This window comes from Oncorhynchus clarkii, chromosome 10 (assembly GCF_045791955.1).
Source record: "Oncorhynchus clarkii lewisi isolate Uvic-CL-2024 chromosome 10, UVic_Ocla_1.0, whole genome shotgun sequence".
Taxonomy (NCBI): domain Eukaryota; kingdom Metazoa; phylum Chordata; class Actinopteri; order Salmoniformes; family Salmonidae; genus Oncorhynchus; species Oncorhynchus clarkii.
In genome coordinates this window covers 37614452-37633621 of record NC_092156.1, presented here as the reverse complement: position 1 = coordinate 37633621, position 19170 = coordinate 37614452, and the positions used below count along the sequence as shown (strand labels likewise).

General features: G+C 41.5%; 1 protein-coding gene and 1 pseudogene across 1 annotated transcript in view; one reads left to right on the top strand and one right to left on the bottom strand.

Moving 5' to 3' along the window:
• The window catches only part of LOC139419542 (relaxin receptor 1-like), a 34639-nt gene extending 32120 nt beyond the window's left edge, over window positions 1-2519 (top strand). The window contains exons 13-18 of the mRNA XM_071169506.1: window positions 78-149; window positions 235-306; window positions 983-1212; window positions 1384-1794; window positions 1993-2205; window positions 2312-2519. Coding sequence (XP_071025607.1) covers window positions 78-149; window positions 235-306; window positions 983-1212; window positions 1384-1794; window positions 1993-2205; window positions 2312-2508 — 1195 coding nt within the window. The 3' untranslated portion in view covers window positions 2509-2519. The remainder of the gene's footprint in view (window positions 1-77; window positions 150-234; window positions 307-982; window positions 1213-1383; window positions 1795-1992; window positions 2206-2311) is intronic.
• Window positions 2520-5421: 2902 nt separating this feature from the next.
• LOC139419226 (stAR-related lipid transfer protein 8-like) overlaps window positions 5422-19170 on the bottom strand; it is a 30267-nt pseudogene continuing 16518 nt past the window's right edge.

Genomic DNA, 19170 nt, shown 5'->3' with positions numbered 1-19170 from the left:
AATAAATCAAAGTGGTATAACCTGCCCTGTATTGATGTCCCCCCCCCACCCCACCCCCCCACCCCCTCTTCTCTCAGGAACATCTCAAATAACCCTCTGACTCATATCTATGATGATCAGTTTGACATGTTTGTCAATTTGCAATCTCTGTAAGTAACGTATTTCATACTTATGTAACATGGTTTACTAGTTTTAGTGAATTTGAGAAAGAGTGACTTTTCTGTTTCCCCTCAGGAGTATAGAGGAGGTCGACATACCAAACATCAGTATTCAGATGTTTCGCTCTCTTCGGAACTTGGCCCATATGTGAGTACCGGTATATCTTATGTCTTCATTTATTATTGTTATGTCATCGACATTTAATTTCATGTGTCCATACTGTATAAACAGCAAGGCACTAAGCCTGTAGAAGCTGCTAATTGGAATTTCATCAGTTTTAAGTAGCTTACTGTAGGCCTAAAAACAGGCTAAATATAGTATGAGTAAATGTCTAAACATTTGTTGCCAATTATTCGCCAACAACTAATGAATTCATGGCTTCGTATGCATGCATAATACAGGACTATTTAAGTGTCTGGTAAGCTACTTACTTATTAGCAGCTTATACAAGCTTAATTAGGCCACTATACAGCAAATTGACGCCTAAAATGAACAGCTATCTTTCTTGGTGTGTAGTGAGGTCTTGTTACTGCAAATAATGTTTAATCAACAATAATGTTTAATCAGCACAGGTCAGGTCCACACTGCATACAAAGTACCAAAGCCTGGTTAGAGGCCAATTCTGCTCTGTATTTAATTACATCCATTTGTCAGCTAATTATTCTCTGACGAAGCATACTGTATACCCTAAACAAACTTGTCAACTGTCAACCATATCAATATAAAAGTGAAACTGTGAACATGATCTATGATAAAACTTCAGAAGGAAGTTTGTTCAAAAGTGATTAATTGTGATATTGTCATTTTCTTCTTATTGACCCAGTTATTTTAAGAAATTTGAATACTGTGGCTACTCTCCTAATGTGCGAAGTTGCAAGCCAAACACTGACGGGATTTCAACATTTGAGAATCTTCTTGCGAACATCATCCTTCGCGTTTTTGTGTGGGTGGTGGCCTTCATCATCTGCTTTGGCAACATTTTTGTGATATGCCTGCGGTCTTGCATTGCATCTGAAAACCAGCACCACACCATGGCCATCATATCACTGTGCTGTGAGTAGACTACCTCAACACAATGAGGGCAGCAATCACTTCACATAACTTGTACTTAGCTAACTAATTATTTTGTTAGATACATTGAGCACCACACAGTGCATAAACAACTAATCTCATGAAAATCTATGCATATGAACTAAGTGCCCTGAAATCCATCACATCTGTTAGGTGCTGACTGCTTGATGGGAGTATACCTGTTCTTCATTGGTGCATTCGACATCAAATACTGTGGAGAGTACAACAGACACGCCCAGCTGTGGATGGAGAGCATGCAGTGCCAGTTGATTGGCTCTCTGGCCATGCTGTCCACCGAGGTGTCAGTCATGCTTCTGACCTACATGACTATGGAGAAGTACCTGTGCATTGTGTTCCCCTTCCACAACTACAGAGCCGGACGGAAACAGACACTCTGCTACCTCATCTTCATCTGGGTCCTGGGTTTCATAATCGCCGTCATTCCCCTCTGGGACAAGCAGACGTTTGGGAATTACTACGGCAGGAATGGAGTGTGTTTTCCACTTCACTCAGACGAGATGGAGAAACCAGGTGCCCGATGCTACTCCACTGGAATATTTCTGGGTAAGAGGAACATAGAATCCCCACCATCAGGGCTGATTCCTGCAAGATAATGAGGAAGCAATTCCACAGGCCTTGGATTTTGCAATAGCTTTACGCTGATTATGGTTTTGCTGACATAATTCTGTTTTATTCAATGCTTATATCAGGATGGTATATTGTAGTGTAAGGAAAGTATGTATTACACATTTTGTCTTTCAGGGTTGAATCTCTTTGCATTCGTCATGATCGTCTTCTCCTACACCAGCATGTTTTACTCTGTTCAGAAAACTGCTAAGACAGCAAGACAGTCCGTCTACAACAAGGAGGTCTCTATAGCCAAGAGGTTTTTCTTCATTGTTTTCACAGATGCCATGTGTTGGACACCTATATTCCTCCTAAAGATCCTCTCTCTTTTACAAGTGGAAATAGCAGGTAAACGAGATACATGTGGTTGTATGATTATTACTATTAAATTGCTATAATTTTGTTTAATCTTTATGGCCTCATCCCCTTCCTCCTCATCCTCCCTTTCCTCCAGGAACAATCGTTTTATGGGTGGTGATCTTCATCCTGCCCATCAATAGTGCCCTAAACCCCATCCTGTACACCATCACCACCAGCTCCTTCCAGGAGAGACTGAAACTCTGCCTGAAGGCCAAGTGCAAACAGACTGGGCTCAGGGAAACTTCCCAAAAAGTATCTGAAGTCTACCAGAACCCCAGCCCTCCTCCTTAACAAAAAGGAACCTCTCAGTCAGGGAGCTAGCCAACCCTCCTGGGTGTGCAGGCTTTTATTCCAGTCCTTCTGGAACACACCTGATTCAGATCATCAAGATCTTGCAGATCATCTGATTAATAGGATCAGTGTGTTTGAGCAGGGCTTGAGCAAAGCCTGCATACCGAGTAGCTCTCCAGGAGGGTTGGCTATCCATGCTCGTATGTAATTTGATAGGGAGAGTGATGTATTCATGTATTCATGTAATCATTCTTTACCAGCAAGAGAACAAATTCTCTGGGAACCAATTTATTGCCAAATGTTTTGTGAATACATAATGTACAGTTACAGTAAACACAGATGTGCAGAATCAACGTATTTTCCTGACCCAAATTACAGTATACCAAACATTAGGAACACCTTCCTAATATTGAGTTGCACACCCCCCCCCCCCCCCCCCCCCCTCCCCTTTTGCCCTCAGAACAGGTCTCTGCAAGGCATCTACTACTATACCCCAATCAAAGGCGCTTTAATCTTTAATTTGTCTTGCCCATTCACCCTCTGAATGACACACATACACATTCCACATCTCAATTGTCTCAAGGCTTAAAAATCCTTCTTTAACCAGTCTCCTCCCCTTCATCTACACTGATTGAAGTGGATTTAACAAGTGACATCAATAAGGGATCATAGCTTTCACCTGGATTCACCTGGTCAGTCTGTCATGGAAAGAGCCTCTGTTCTTAATGATTTGTACACTCATTGCACATGAATTGTAGAAATGTATAATAAAAAAACATCCACAAATATGGAATTGAAACGGTGTAAATTAGTGATATTTTTCAGGTTTTAGTGTGTGACATTTGGTCAATTTCACATTCTGATGCAGTGATACGGCTTGCTTCAAGCTCAACTGTGACAAGAAAATAAACAAGAATACAAATTATGGTGGTGAAAAAGGGGCTGGGGGATTTAGGGGGATTTAGGGAGAGAATACACATTTCAACAAATCTATTGCTTTTGTAATTTGTTTACAGTCAGAGCCGTATGATACAAATAGGTAGTAAATTGAGAATAGAGAGTAATAGATGAGACAAATTAGATAACATCTTAGCCCACAACGTCTTTAAGTCATTTACTACTGCTTCAATGATAAGTACAACAGCTTGTTATGTGTTACAAAAAAATGATTAAGTTAAAAATACACTGTAGTTCACAGAACTGTGTTTATGGTTATTGTTACCACACAATTGTTTAAATTATTCAATGGGCGTAATTCCAGTTGGGAGCACTGGTTACTAGTGTATGTACTGTATGTAAAGCGTATGGCATAAGAAAACACTGAAAAAGGTTAAAGGCATTCAGTCATGGCATAACTCGGATTAAGATTAGATCAAACAAAACATCATCCCTGTACATAATGCCCAACAGAAAAATATGACCATGGACCATGGTTACATTCTGTACAGACACTTATAGTCACTTACATACTGGTAGTCACATTCATACGACTCAAATAAGGACTCAATCATACAGACATAAATAAAACACTGATTACTGAAACACAATAGATAGGGAAGATACCGAGTCAGTTGTACAACTGAATGCCTTCCACATTTAACCCAAGCCCTCTGAATCAGAGCAGTGCAGGGGGCTGCCTTAGTCACCATCCACGGCACTCAGGGAACAGTGGGTTAACTGCCTTGCTCAGGGGCAGAACAACAGATGTTAACCATGTCAGCTCAGGGATTCGATCCAGAAATCTTCCAGTTACTGGCCCAATGCTCTAACCACTAGGCTACCTGCCACACTTACAGTAAATCAGCAAGCTACACTAACGTTTCCTAAAGCTCGGGCTGTCTGTCCACTGTGGAGCATGCTACAATCCTTTCCCCTCCTCATTGTGATAGCAAATTACCCATGAATAAATATTTAACTGACATCAAAGTTAGATTTATTCTATCGTTTGAGCTCCGCGCTTATATCTTATAGTTTGGGCCTTGGTGAACAGATATTTGCCCATTTAAAAAATGTCTCTGTTCCTATTTTTAAACTTCTGAAGATCTGGGGAAGAGGACTGATCCCTAGAGCTCAACAGCTAAATTAAAGTGAGAGGAGGTTAACCAGTAAGACTTATAAAGAGGAGTAAAAGGAAGAGACATAACATGAAGTCCAGAGTAGAGCCCCCTCTTGAGATGTTTAACATAGTGTGTGATGATAAACACTTGAGTAATACAAGCAGTTGATGAGAATGTATAGCCAAAGCAAGGCTTGGGAGGGGGGGGTCTACTAAGCTAACATATGGAATTGTTTTAAGATGGTAATACCATGGATCATTTAGCTATTTGATTTTGAATTTTAGGACCCCTGTCAGTATAAAAATATATATAAAAACCTTATTTGATAAAATATTGAATTTGGCCTTTACTACTATAGCCCATAGAAATACATTGAGTAACACACAAATAAATGGCAAAACAGAGAGTCCCAAAAATATATATGTTTTTGAAGTGTCTGTCCGATATCTAGGAGATATAAGAAAGCTCACTACCACCCACTAAGGTGTCTCAGTAAGCAACCCTTTTCTCTCTTACATCTAAGTATCATCAATACTGGGGTTAGCTATTCAAGTAGCAAGGTAAGGTGCCATTCTTATGTTTGAGATGCAGCGAATCACAGTAGTAAAATATATTAGCTCTGTGAATTTATCATGAAGAAATTGCATAGTATACAGAACAAACAGGAATGGTTGCTAAAGAGCTCTCCTGAATTATTCCATGGCATTTTAGCATCCTCGCCTTTAGTCTTGCTCCTTTCACAGCAGCATTAAAATGGGAACTGATATGTAAGTATCATAAGTAAAGCTATCAACACAATTGTCCTAATCTTTCACAAGAATGGATTTTGTATATATAAACTATTTTATTTACTTCAGAGTACTTTTGAATATGTTATCGTGAGTTAATGCATAGACTTGTTTAGAATATTGCTACCAATTCCACAGTCGCTCCTAATGGGACATCAGTACATCATGAGAGTCCACATCCTGACAGTCCTATGTTGATGACACTGTAGAGAGTTTGTCAGGTAGATGTAGCATAATGCTACAGATTGGCACTCTAAATTTGAGTAATTGTGAGCCGTAGGCAGCACGTGTCTGAGGTGGGCTGTCTGGCCATCTCAGAGCTCAAATCTTTGTCTCTGTTCCTCTCGCTGTGAGCACAGGGAAGGAGCCCCGTATCCTAGCAACTTCCACTGCACAGAGATGGCCAAACACTTTGCAGTACCACTCAGGTGATCGTCCCCTGAAACATGACAACACAAGGGCAAATAAGACATTATGATCCAATTACGTACTTCAATAACATCGGCGGTTCACCCACTCAGAAAGACATATCAATAGCATTCACATTTAGATTATCTTTCACACAACAAATCTACGTTGCATAATTCTTTTCATGGTAATTATGACTATGTTTAAATGGCAAGGTGCAAATTAATTGCATGAACTCGAGGTCAACGTAGGCATCAATGCGTAGGCATCAATTAGCCATTTAAATCATCACAAAAAAAACATGGTGTCCAATAGAAATGAATGCATAGCTGGTTTCCTACAGGAGGTCCGCTCTGCAGTAGTGCGTCAGCCTGGACCGGCCCATCCCAGAGGGCTCAATCAGGAACCGTGAGGTTAGCAGCACTGCCTGTAGCCCCGCTTCCAGGTGAACGTTGTCATGGTCCACAGAGGAGGACACTAGCAGACATAGGCCCAGAGGAAGGTCTCTACACCACCGCCTAATCAGGAGAAAAATACAGCAAGGGTCATCTTTGGTGTCATCTTTGGTTTCAATCAACAGCCTGAAGATTTAACAATTCACCTTACTGAATCAACAACATACTGAATCAACAACATGTTTGACTAGCCCTGAGAAAAGGGCAGTCATAAGAATGATTGGTCTCTGGCCACTGCCCATCAGTCCATGTCTCCCAATGAGGCGTTGGATAGAGCACCTGACAAGACAGACAGCTATTCTCGTCCGCCATGCGTACCTCGTCACTACGAAGTCCCTGCGGGGATGAGGTGCCATGCTGTCTGTCACAAAGTGATACACCTCTGTGTTGTCCTCTAGAGCCTCGATTACACGGCTGTCTAGTAGGTCGTGATCCCACAGGTGGCGCTCACGCAGAACTCTGTGCAACACTGTCTGGGGCGGGGCCTCGATCTCTGTGGTCACTTTCCAAAGACGGATGGGATGGCCATCCCCTACCTGAAGAGAACAAATGGATTGTGATTTTATGGTTTAGGACTGGACCGTATACTGTAGCTTTAACAAGCTAGCTAACGTGCCTTCACTCTTCAAAGTGGACAGGATTCTCTTCATTCCAACAGCAAAAGAAGCTATGCCAAATGGTAAATTCATTTTTTCCAGTCATACAAAGATTGAAGGCCATACTATCGAGACAATGTAGGGCAAAATTCAAACTCAATTTGGCAAACATGTTCCTGTGACTGAATGACCGCTAGGGGGCCCCCAACCCAAAACATATAGAAATAAAATATTTAATATATTTTGTGACATTGAAAAATTGTCATACGTACGTATACAGTGCCTTGCGAAAGTATTCGGCCCCCTTGAACTTTGCGACCTTTTGCCACATTTCAGGCTTCAAACATAAAGATATAAAACTGTCTTTTTTTGTGAAGAATCAACAACAAGTGGGACACAATCATGAAGTGGAACGACATTTATTGGATATTTCAAACTTTTTTAACAAATCAAAAACTGAAAAATTGGGCGTGCAAAATGATTCAGCCCCTTTACTTTCAGTGCAGCAAACTCTCTCCAGAAGTTCAGTGAGGATCTCTGAATGATCCAATGTTGACCTAAATGACTAATGATGATAAATACAATCCACCTGTGTGTAATCAAGTCTCCGTATAAATGCACCTGCACTGTGATAGTCTCAGAGGTCCGTCAAAAGCGCAGAGAGCATCATGAAGAACAAGGAACACACCAGGCAGGTCCGAGATACTGTTGTGAAGAAGTTTAAAGCCGGATTTGGATACAAAAAGATTTCCCAAGCTTTAAACATCCCAAGGAGCACTGTGCAAGCGATAATATTGAAATGGAAGGAGTATCAGACCACTGCAAATCTACCAAGACCTGGCCGTCCCTCTAAACTTTCAGCTCATACAAGAAGAAGACTGATCAGAAATGCAGCCAAGAGGCCCATGATCACTCTGGATGAACTGCAGAGATCTACAGCTGAGGTGGGAGACTCTGTCCATAGGACAACAATCAGTCGTATATTGCACAAATCTGGCCTTTATGGAAGAGTGGCAAGAAGAAAGCAATTTCTTAAAGATATCCATAAAAAGTGTTGTTTAAAGTTTGCCACAAGCCACCTGGGAGACACACCAAACATGTGGAAGAAGGTGCTCTGGTCAGATGAAACCAAAATTGAACTTTTTGGCAACAATGCAAAACGTTATGTTTGGCGTAAAAGCAACACAGCTCATCACCCTGAACACACCATGCCCACTGTCAAACATGGTGGTGGCAGCATCATGGTTTGGGCCTGATTTTCTTCAGCAGGGACAGGGAAGATGGTTAAAATTGATGGGAAGATGGATGGAGCCAAATACAGGACCATTCTGGAAGAAAACCTGATGGAGTCTGCAAAAGACCTGAGACTGGGACGGAGATTTGTCTTCCAACAAGACAATGATCCAAAACATAAAGCAAAATCTACAATGGAATGGTTCAAAAATAAACAGATCCAGATGTTAGAATGGCCAAGTCAAAGTTCAGACCTGAATCCAATCGAGAATCTGTGGAAAGAACTGAAAACTGCTGTTCACAAATGCTCTCCATCCAACCTCACTGAGCTCGAGCTGTTTTGCAAGGAGGAATGGGAAAAAATGTCAGTCTCTCGATGTGCAAAACTGATAGAGACATACCCCAAGCGACTTACAGCTGTAATCACAGCAAAAGGTGGCGCTACAAAGTATTAACTTAAAGGGTCTGAATAATTTTGCACGCCCAATTTTTCAGTTTTTGATTTGTTAAAAAAGTTTGAAATATCCAATAAATGTCGTTCCACTTCATGATTGTGTCCCACTTGTTGTTGATTCTTCACAAAAAAATACAGTTTTATATCTTTATGTTTGAAGCCTGAAATGTGGCAAAAGGTCGCAAAGTTCAAGGGGGCCGAATACTTTCGCAAGGCACTGTATATATATATTTTTTTTTTGTCATACGTATATATATATATGCGTATATAAAAATTGTCATACGTATATATATATATATATAAATATATATAAATAGTCATCTATTTATAATGATAATTATTATTATTATGGAAAGGGGGATACCTAGTCAGTTGTACAACTGAATGCCTTCAAATGAAATGTGTCTTCTGCAATTAACCCAATCTCTCTGAATCAGAGAGGTGCGGGGGGCTGATTATTATTATTGGTAGTTATTTTTTAATGGAACTGAGGCAGGGTCTCAACGTACTGTTAAGAGTTAGAAAAGAAGAATACAAGGTGCAAGGTGCAATTTTGAAATGTGGTTGTGAATTAGCAGTTTTCAACTCGTTATGTCAGTCACTGACAGTCACTCAGATAGCCTATGTCAACTACATTTTTTTTTTATTGCTAATGTAGTCTTGTCAGTTATCTAAACCTTGTAGTAGACATCACCAAATTACCGGGCACGCAGGGCATGTGCCCAAGAGCCCTGCCCTCCAGGGGGCCCCCATTGATTTTGTTAGTTACTCTCACTCGGATATCTTATGAAAAAATGTGTAGACTTGCAGGAAATTAGCGTAAAAACTGCAAATATTTCTCACCACCCAATGGCAAAATGTGTAGATTTGCAGGACATTACCTTTGAAACTGCAACATTTTCTCTCCTCCCATGGAAAAATTTGTAAAATTGCATGAAATTAGTTTTAAAACTGCAAAATGTTCTTTACACCCCATGGCAAAATGAGTAGAATTGCAGGAAATTAACTTTAACACTGAAATGTTTTGCCTGTGAGGTGGAGGGCCCCACCCCCAACCAAATCTCGCTTAGGACCCTCAAAAGTCTAGAGGCGCTTCTGCCTGTAGTAAAAACTAATATTAGTATGATTGAGCAGTAAATTCTGCTCTTGTATGAGAACAGACAGCATTAGTATCAGCATGCAGCAGAGTCACTGAGCCAAACCTTCTTGTAGGTCAGCTCTGTGTTCTCTGGGCTTGGGGCACTGTGCCATCCTTTGCTCTTTGCTATGGCCTCCCTCAGTACAGCTTGGATGTTATCCTCCAGGTAGGCTCTGTAATCCACAGGATTGCCCTTCATGTTCAGGCCCAGGCCGTAGAGAGGGAGTGGCTGGGCATCTGCTGCAACGTAGGAGTTCCGCGACTGCAACATCATCTCATGAGGGAACTGTCACGCCAAATAAGAGGGCAATTGGGTTGTTTTTTAAATGAATTACAGAGATGTATATAGCGGTTTTCATGAACGTATAGTGTAGCCTACTGAATTCCTCTGAAAGTACATCAAGTTCATGTCCAATATCACATTTATCCCATTTATGTACACTGTGAAAACATGATTATTTCAGTCATTCTAAAACAAATATTTCTTAAAAATAAACCCGTCTTTAAATGGGTCACATTTTTTTAACAATAGTCAATGCAGCTGGATGGTGTTTTGTTGGAGACTGATTGTCCTGAAGGATCATGCTATTCAGAATAGAGACAATTTACTTCAAGGACTGTAGATTCACTATTCTGTATAATACCTGGAATAATCTCTTACATTCCACAATCATGTGGCTGAGCCCTTGACTGGCAACCATGTTCTCACTCAGGTCCGTGTGGTCTGGTTTTCCACCTGCCCCCTTTCGGTGGATTAATCTGGCAGAAAGATGGAACACTGTCAACACACATCACAATCATCCTCTAAGCTTTGAGTTCAATCACAGTACAATGTTGTCAATATGCAGCATTGTGATGAGGAAATAGTCAAGAGGAAAATGATTGGTCCAACACTGTCTGACCTCTGTAGTTTTGTTTGGGCTCCATTTTGACATGACACATCCATGAGGATGATAATAAGCAGAATGTTGGGGCATTTATTTAACCCAGAGGAAAACAACTGCTCGAACACTGTCAGTCCAAGGTAGTTTTGTTTGTACAAAATGTTGACTTGACTCATCAATCAGAATGGGTACAGTGGAGCCACTAAAGCACTCATGTTCCCTAATGGTGATGGATGTAGGAGTGCAAGAGAATACACCAGAGGGAGCTCTGGGCGTCATTTAAAAACAACGATCCAGCTGCAAAGGCATTAAGTGCCATGCAGCACACGCCAAAACAAATCAATACATGCCATGATACACACGCATACCAGTACATACCTAGGGGAGGTGCCCTCCTTCTTGGAGACGTTGAGGTGCAGGATGGAGGGGGCCAGGCACACGGCCAGGTTCCCAGCTGTCATCTGGTTCTCCTCAGCAGAAGCGATTTCACTGAGGAAGTAGAGCAGGGTCTGCAGGACCTCCCGGTTCTCGTCAGGCAGCAGGACCGAAGGGACACCTGGAAAATACACATGACAGATACCATCACCATCTTTGGAACCTCTTGATGTTCTGATGTGTAAGATGGTAATTTGACCGAGAACCGTTCATTTTATGATGCTATTTTAATATATGAGAATTAACCAATGATATCAGGCCACACCCGGTCATGATTACAGACACCTGTGTGTGTCTTTTGACACTATATAAATGAGTCACCCCACAGTGTTTGTCATTATACCCTGATGAAGACAGCTTGTCTGTCAAAACGTTGGACATTACATTTTTCCATTTGAGATCCTAAAGTGTGCAGCTCTCCTTTATTTTTTTTTTTAAGTTTTAAGATCTTAGCATGATAATGAAGACACTGATGACATCTGAATGAACCTTGTGATTATAGCAGTAGACATTCCATATAGATTACAACCAGACATCAAATCTAGACGATGATTTAATGCCATGTTTGTAAAACCTCTAAATCCTAACTGCCCCTGTAAAATTCTAGCTGGGGGACATCATAGAGTACTGTATCATTATTATGCCTCTCAATAAGCTGATTGACTTCTCAGAGGAGACTATCTAGTCAATGATTTAAATCTGAGAATTATGTGCTGAGGGGTAATCTGAAGTAGACACAGGAGTTCAGTGCTTTCCAGAGTTTGTGGGGAGCACTTAGAGCAGGGATGGGCAACTTTGGGGCTACAAAAAATTTGAACTCCTCATGAGGGGCCCCAGTGACTTTCAATGACTGACATAACAAGAGAAAAACTACTGATGCACAACTACCTTTCAAAATTGCACTATTCTAACTCTCAACAGTAAAGTAAAAGAAAAAAATGTATTCTAACTTGTATTTTTTTTCTATTCTAAGTTAGAGCCACTGACTCACATCTGCAAGAAGGTATCAGTGAGCTTGGTGGTGAGGACAGGCTCAGGCAGGTCTCTGAAGTACTGTTTCAGCAGGTCAGCCACTTCGTAAACTGATTGGCCCTGGTAGCTCACATGATCTGGAGGATTTTAATTCAGCTTCTGCAGAGTCTGGATCCTAGACTTCACCCCAGACTTACGGAAAATGTCAACCTTGACAGGAAAAGTAGAGAAAAACTGTTATTAATTTCACTGGTGTATTAGCATAATTCATAAACTTAAATGCATTATCATATATAATGTATCACCAAGTACATGAAATCTCACTACAATGGAAATAACATAATATATCTAGAGTGGAACACATACTAAAGTTATAAGGTTATACACACAATGTAGCATGAGGGAACATATGATCACTTTGAAGGGATGAGAGTGACTGTACCTTTTCCAGACATTGGCTGCGGGGGTAGTGCATGGCCTACTGGATGCCCTGGGGTAGGGGTTGCCCACTCCTTTGGGCATTGATGATTGGCGGGACACCAAAAACCTGCTTGTCCCTGTAGTCAGGGACCTTACTTCTCTTCATAAACTTAGGAATTGACCTGCCAAAACCGAGGAAAAGGGGGACTAGATTAAATATTTTCATGTAGATATCAGCATATAGGTTGTTAGCTGAAATACATGTAATAATTCATATCTGGAAATCCATAGCATACTAACAGCCTCTGTGCGATGTATTTTTTGTGCATATTCCTATTTATTTCCGCAACAACACTCACTCATCACAAATTGTAATCAAGCTAGTTGCCTCCTAAAGACATGAATGACATTGGGCAAAAAGGGTAGGCTATCGCTGATCATAAATGTTGATGATTGATGTACATCTGCTAGTTAGCTAGCTCAATAACTTTTTTATTGATTGTGATTCATCTTCAGTGCTCCTAAATAATAACTTAATAATATAATATTCATAATATTTCAACTCATGATATATGGCTGGCTGGCTAGTAGCCTGTGTGGATATTTTAGTATATGGTGGTTAACTAAAGTCGACTACCTCTGTGGCTGCTGCTGACACTCATGTGCAACTCCCAACTGTTGAAAGGAGGGAGTTGGGTCATAGGTGCAGCTCCTCTTTATGTCTTTCTGCCTCTCTCTGCTGCACATATCAGCCAACCAGAACGAATATTGATGATGATGTAAATCAAGTGTTATCAAGTGTTAATCAAATGTTCTGCTGCAGCTGCGGCAGTACTGTTGATATTTAAAATAGGGAGCTTGCTACACACTCTCACGCATCTCAAGACATGTTTGGATACCTGCGCGGCCGGTATACCGGGAAACAGATGCAACAGATCATGCGGGAGCTCCAGGGCAAGACCAACAGGCACAATCAACGGACTGGGTCCGGGGCAGGGGGTGGCGAACTTGATGACGACTTGTGAGCAGTGGGATCAGAACAACAACGACAAAAACTGTATACAAAAAAACTATATCCCCTCCCAAAACTGCACTTGGCGAGTGGGAGGGCAAGGGGCAGGTGCTCAAGCACAGGTAGACTATCTGTGCACGTGCCTGACCACAGGTAACATTAGATATTTCCCCTGGACATCTGATGTCTTTTTTTTTTAACTGTTTGGTCTAACGGTTTCCATTTTGTCTGATGAATATTCACATAATGCTTTTTCAGCTGAGGGATGAAGCTTAATTGGGTGACAGTTTAGTAAGGGGAGATAAAAGGGGAGATAAATTAAAGTTGGAACCTTTTAGTATGGAGAATAAAACCTGCTAATTCACTGCTGACAACTGAGCGTGTCCTAAAATGGCCCTTGCAAAGAAAAGGGGGATACCTAGTTAGTAGTTCAACTGAATGCATTCAACTTAAATGTGTCTTCCACATTTGAATCAGAGAGGTGTGGGTGGCTGCCTTAATCGACATCCACATCATCTGCGCCCCTGGGGAAGAGTGGGTTAAGTGACTTGTCCAGGGGCAGAATGACAGATTTTTACCTTGTAAGATTTTTACCTTTTGGTTACTGGCCCAACGCTCCTACCCGCCAGGCGACCTAGTTTCTTTATGTAGGAAAATGTGATTTATTTTGGAGAAGCATGAGTCATCCGAATAGAAAATAAGAGCCTGAACGAGAGACGATTGTGAAGTTGTTCAAATCAAACTTTTTAACAGCCATCTTTGTGAAAAGCAGATTTAACTGTTATAATACTATACATTAGCTGCAGACATGTAGATCAAAGGCCTTGCCATATGGAACAATGAATACAATTCATTTTAAAAAGCAACATCCTGACCACAAACAAAGCAATACTTGTTCTGAGTAATTGGAAACATGAATCTCTTGAAAGGAACCTTTCATTCCCTGGTTAAATGCATATCAAAGGTCAGTATAATAGAGTGGATAGAGTGCACTTCCCTACGTATTGGCCTTTATCTCAATTTCAGTCTCCACTCACCAGCTCCCAAGGGCCCTCCACTCACCAGCTCCAGCCATGTTTGATGGGTTCGCAGTACTTCTCCATGATAGCAGTGAGCCGGAGCAGAGAGAACTTCTGCAGCAGGTTGAGCTGAGGGGCTGACTGGCGGTTCATCTCCTGGGAGGCTGAAGTCAGGCTTGGCCTGTGAGAGTTCTGGAAACTATACCACCGTAGCTTCCTAGAGAGAGGGGAAATGTAATGGAAATAAAGGTGATTGTTGAGCCAAGCATCAATCATCATGTCAGCAGAACAAGACCCTCGATATTTATTGGAAAGTAGCATCAAGCCTCATCATCATGCACTTTCACCACCCTGTGAAGTTCATTATAACTTGTTTCATCTGTAGCCTATTAAACTGTATGCTTTCCCAAGTCGTAGTGGGAGGACCACACAGCATATCATCGTGTGACTCCAAAAACACTTACATTTTATTTTATTTATTTTATTTCACCAGGTAGGCTAGTTGAGAACAAGTTCTCATTTGCAACTGCGACCTGGCCAAGATAAAGCGTAGCAATTCGACACATACAACAACACAGAGTTACACATGGAATAAACAAAACATACAGTCAATAATACAGTAGAACAAAAGAAAACAAAAAGTCTATATACAGTGAGTGCAAATGAGGTAAGTTAAGGAAATAAATAGGCCATGGTGGCGAAATAATTACAATATAGCAATTAAACACTGGAATGGTAGATCGGCAGAAGATGAATGTGCAGGTAGAGATACTAGGGTGCAAAGGAGCAAAATAAATAAATACCCGTATGGGAATGGGGCAGGTAGATAGCCTATCTGTAAACAGCCCATCTAAGTACACGTGCAGTGATCTGTAAACTGCTCTGACAGCTGGTGCTTAAAGCTAGTGAGGGAGATGTGAGTCTCCAACTTCAGAGGTTTTGCAATTCGTTCCAGTCATGGGCAGCAGAGAACTGGAAGGAAAGACGACCAAAGGAGGAATTGGCTTTGGGTGTGACCAGTGAGATATACCTGCTGGAGCGCGTGCTACGAGTGGGTGCTGCTATGGTGACCAGTGAGCTGAGATAAGGCGGGGCTTTACCTAGCAGAGACTTGTAGATAACCTGTAGCCAGTGGGTTTGTCGACAAGTATGAAGCGAGGGCCAACCAACGAGAGTGTACAGGTCGCAATGATGGGTGGTGTATGGGGCTTTGGTGACAAAACGGATGGCACTGTCATAGACTGCATCCAGTTTGTTGAGTAGAGTGTTGGAGGCTATTTTATAGATGACATCACCGAAGTCGAGGATCGGTAGGATGGTCAGTTTTACGAGGGTATGTTTGGCAGCATGAGTGAAGGATGCTTTGTTGCGATATAGTAAGCCGATTCTAGATTTAATTTTTGGAGATGCTTAATGTGAGTCTGGAAGGAGAGTTTACAGTCTAACCAGGTATTTGTAGTTGTCCACATATTCCAAGTCAGAGCCGTCCAGAGTAGTGATGCTGGACGGGCGAGCAGGTGCGGGCAGCGATCGATTGAAAAGCATGCATTTAGTTTTTCTTGCGTTTAAGAGCAGTTGGAGGCCACGGAAGGAGAGTTGTATGGCATTGAAGCTCTTCTGGAGGTTAGTTAACACAGTGTCCAAGGAGGGGCCAGAAGTATACAGAATGGTGTCGTCTGCGTAGAGGTAGATCAGAGAATCACCAGCAGCAAGAGCAACATCATTGATGTATACAGAAAAGAGTGTCGGCCCGAGAATTGAACCATGTGGCACACCCATAGAGACTGTCAGAGGTCCAGACAACAGGCCCTCCGATTTGACACACTGAACTCTATCAGAAAAGTAGATGGTAAACCAGGCGAGGCAATCATTTGAGAAACCAAGGCTGTCAAGTCTGCCAATAAGAATGTTGTGATTGAGAGAGTCGAAAGCCTTGGCCAGGTCGATGAATACAGCTGCACAGTAATATCTCTTATTGATGGCGGTTATGATGTCGTTTAGAACCTTGAGCGTGGCCTGAAACCAGATTGCATAGCGGAAAAGGTATGCTGGGATTCGAAATGGTCAGTAATCTGTTTGTTAACTTGGCTTTCAAAGACCTTAGAAAGACAGGGTAGGATATATATAAGTCTGTAGCAGTTTGGGTCTAGAGTGTCACCCCCTTTGAAGAGGGGGATGACCACGGCAGCATTCCAATCTTTGGGAATCTCAGACGATACGAAAGAGAGGTTGAACAGGCTAGTAATAAGGGTTGCAACCAGGGCAAGCTAGCAGTTAGCAGGCCGGGTTAGCAAGCAAGCAGTTAGCATGGGCTAGCAGTTACGAGACCAGTGCAAGCTAGCAGTTAGCAGACCGGGTTAGCAAGCAAGCAGTTAGCAAGGGCTAGCAGTTAGCAGACCAGGCAGGCAAGCTAGCAGTGAGCAGACCAGTGCCCGGCAGTTTAGCAGTTAGCAGACCGGGTTAGCAAGCAAGCAGATAGCAGGGGCTAGAAAGTTAGCCTTGGGGGGGACGTCGCGATGGGGGTAAGTCTGTTTTTAACTCTTCGTGCGGTGACGTCGATAGACCAGACGTGGAATTAGTAGGGTTCCAAGTAGCTCTAGGTAGCTAGTTGGCCGATATTGTAGCCCTGGAGTATGCTTCGGTGGTAGCACAAAAGCCCTGGCCGGGCTAGCTTCAAGTTAAATTGGTGCTTGCTCTGGGATGGAAACACTAGCCAGGAGTAGTCATCCGGAATTGAGGTTAGCTAGTTGTGAAGATCCAGATGAAAATGTTCAGTTTGTGGTAGGAATCTGGGGATAAAAATAACAGGTCCGTTAAACTCTGGTTAGAGTCACGTTGTTCGAACTGGCAAGAGCTTTCCGAGCTGAAGGTTAGCTGATGACCGCTGGCAATGGTTTGCTGACTGATATCTGGTAGTTAGCTGGCTAGCTTCAGTTGAGAGATTCCAGATCCGAAGTAAATATAAATACTTTAGGGAAAAAAAGCAGATCCACGCCACATTGGGTGAGGCGGGTTGCAGGAGAGTATTTAGATGAGGTTTAGCAAAATATTTTAAAGGATATGCAACAAAAAATATGTAAAACGATATATACAAGGGACACGACATGACAAAGACGTCTGACTGCTACGCCATCTTGGATTTTTATTTGAGGGTTATTCTATCAATATTTGCGCATTAAAGCATTTCCACCGCCAAATCTCGCATAATGTGTAATATTTCCAGTATTTTTTAAGGACCACATACATACCTGGCTTCCCTTAGTAATTGTGTTCCAGATCAGTTTGCATCTCATGCATATATTTCTATTTTTAAGGGGTTATTTTAGGTCCCATACAATGGGACTTGACAGTGAATGAAAACACATATGCAAATCCCCCACCCCCCAAAATTGGAATTCAAGGGGGCTCAAACATCTTTGATGGATCAAAATGCATGACTTATCTTTGGAACAGAACAGAATTCAGTGCAAGACTATGCAGACATGAAGGCCTTGTAGCCAGGCTGTTCCATTTTTACATCACTTCACACAGAGTGAATTTCACACCATGTAAATTGCTGCACTACAGATTTAAATGAGTCTGTGAGGCATTTCACGAAGAGGCTTATTTAGAAAACGATGATATGTCAAATGATGTCAAAACATTTAACGAGTCAGAAAGTCTACCATTAACTTAATTTTGCTTGATTCATGACTTTTTGCTGAAGACAGACAACAGTTAAACGGTTCTCGTACAGCTCAAAGTTGCAATAGTTGGAACTTGAAAACAGTAAAAAAGTTTCTTATTTTTTCATCGTTATTGTATCGTATCATATCGAAGGGCCCCTCTTCACCTTTATTATTTATGCTGGTGTCGAAGACAAGCTATGACATTCACTATATTTTTCTAATAATTATCTTAAACATGTCACTGCTTAATGGTAATCAATGTAACAACATCATTTTATTTTCATAAGAAATGTGCTATCTTGAGAATGATTTTATTAGTCATACATGCCATGTTCTCAATTCAATATTTTTTAGAATGCCCATTTTTTTAAGTATATTTGTATTCTAGGAACACAGAATCATAGCTACTCCTCTGAGGAGAACCTGATAGCATGTAGTGACTCTCAGAGCTTAAGCGATTGTGGGATTCAATTGGCAATTCAGTCATGTATTTCTACTGCTCTTACACACACACACACACACACACACACACACACACACACACACACACACACACACACACAGAGTGAAAAAGAGAGAGAAATCATATCAACTCAAATTATAGTTTGCCCACACACCAGAATGCTGTTCAACAGAGTTAATTTATTAATAGATTTGTGCAACTGATGATCGAGTTAATGACTGGTCTAAGATAACATATTAAATTGTTTTAAGCTGGTCATACCAAGGTGTAACGAATCTCTTCGTCGTCTGAGGAGGGGTAGGAAGAATCGGACCAATATACAGCGTGGTAAGTGTCCATGTTAATGTATTAGACTGAACACAAGAAACAAAATAACAAAGTGAAAGGAAGAAACGAAACAGTTCTGTCAGGTGAATATACAAAACAGAAAACAACTACCCACAAATCCTAGTGGGAACACAGGCTACCTAAGTATGGTTCTCAATCAGAGACAACGATTGACAGCTGCCTCTGATTGGGAACCATACCAGGCCAAAAGCAGAAATACAAAACATAGAACAAAACCATCGAATGCCCACCCCAACTCACGCCCTGACCAAACTAAAACAGAGACATAAAAAAGGAACTAAGGTCAGGATGTGACACAAGGATTTTTTTAGC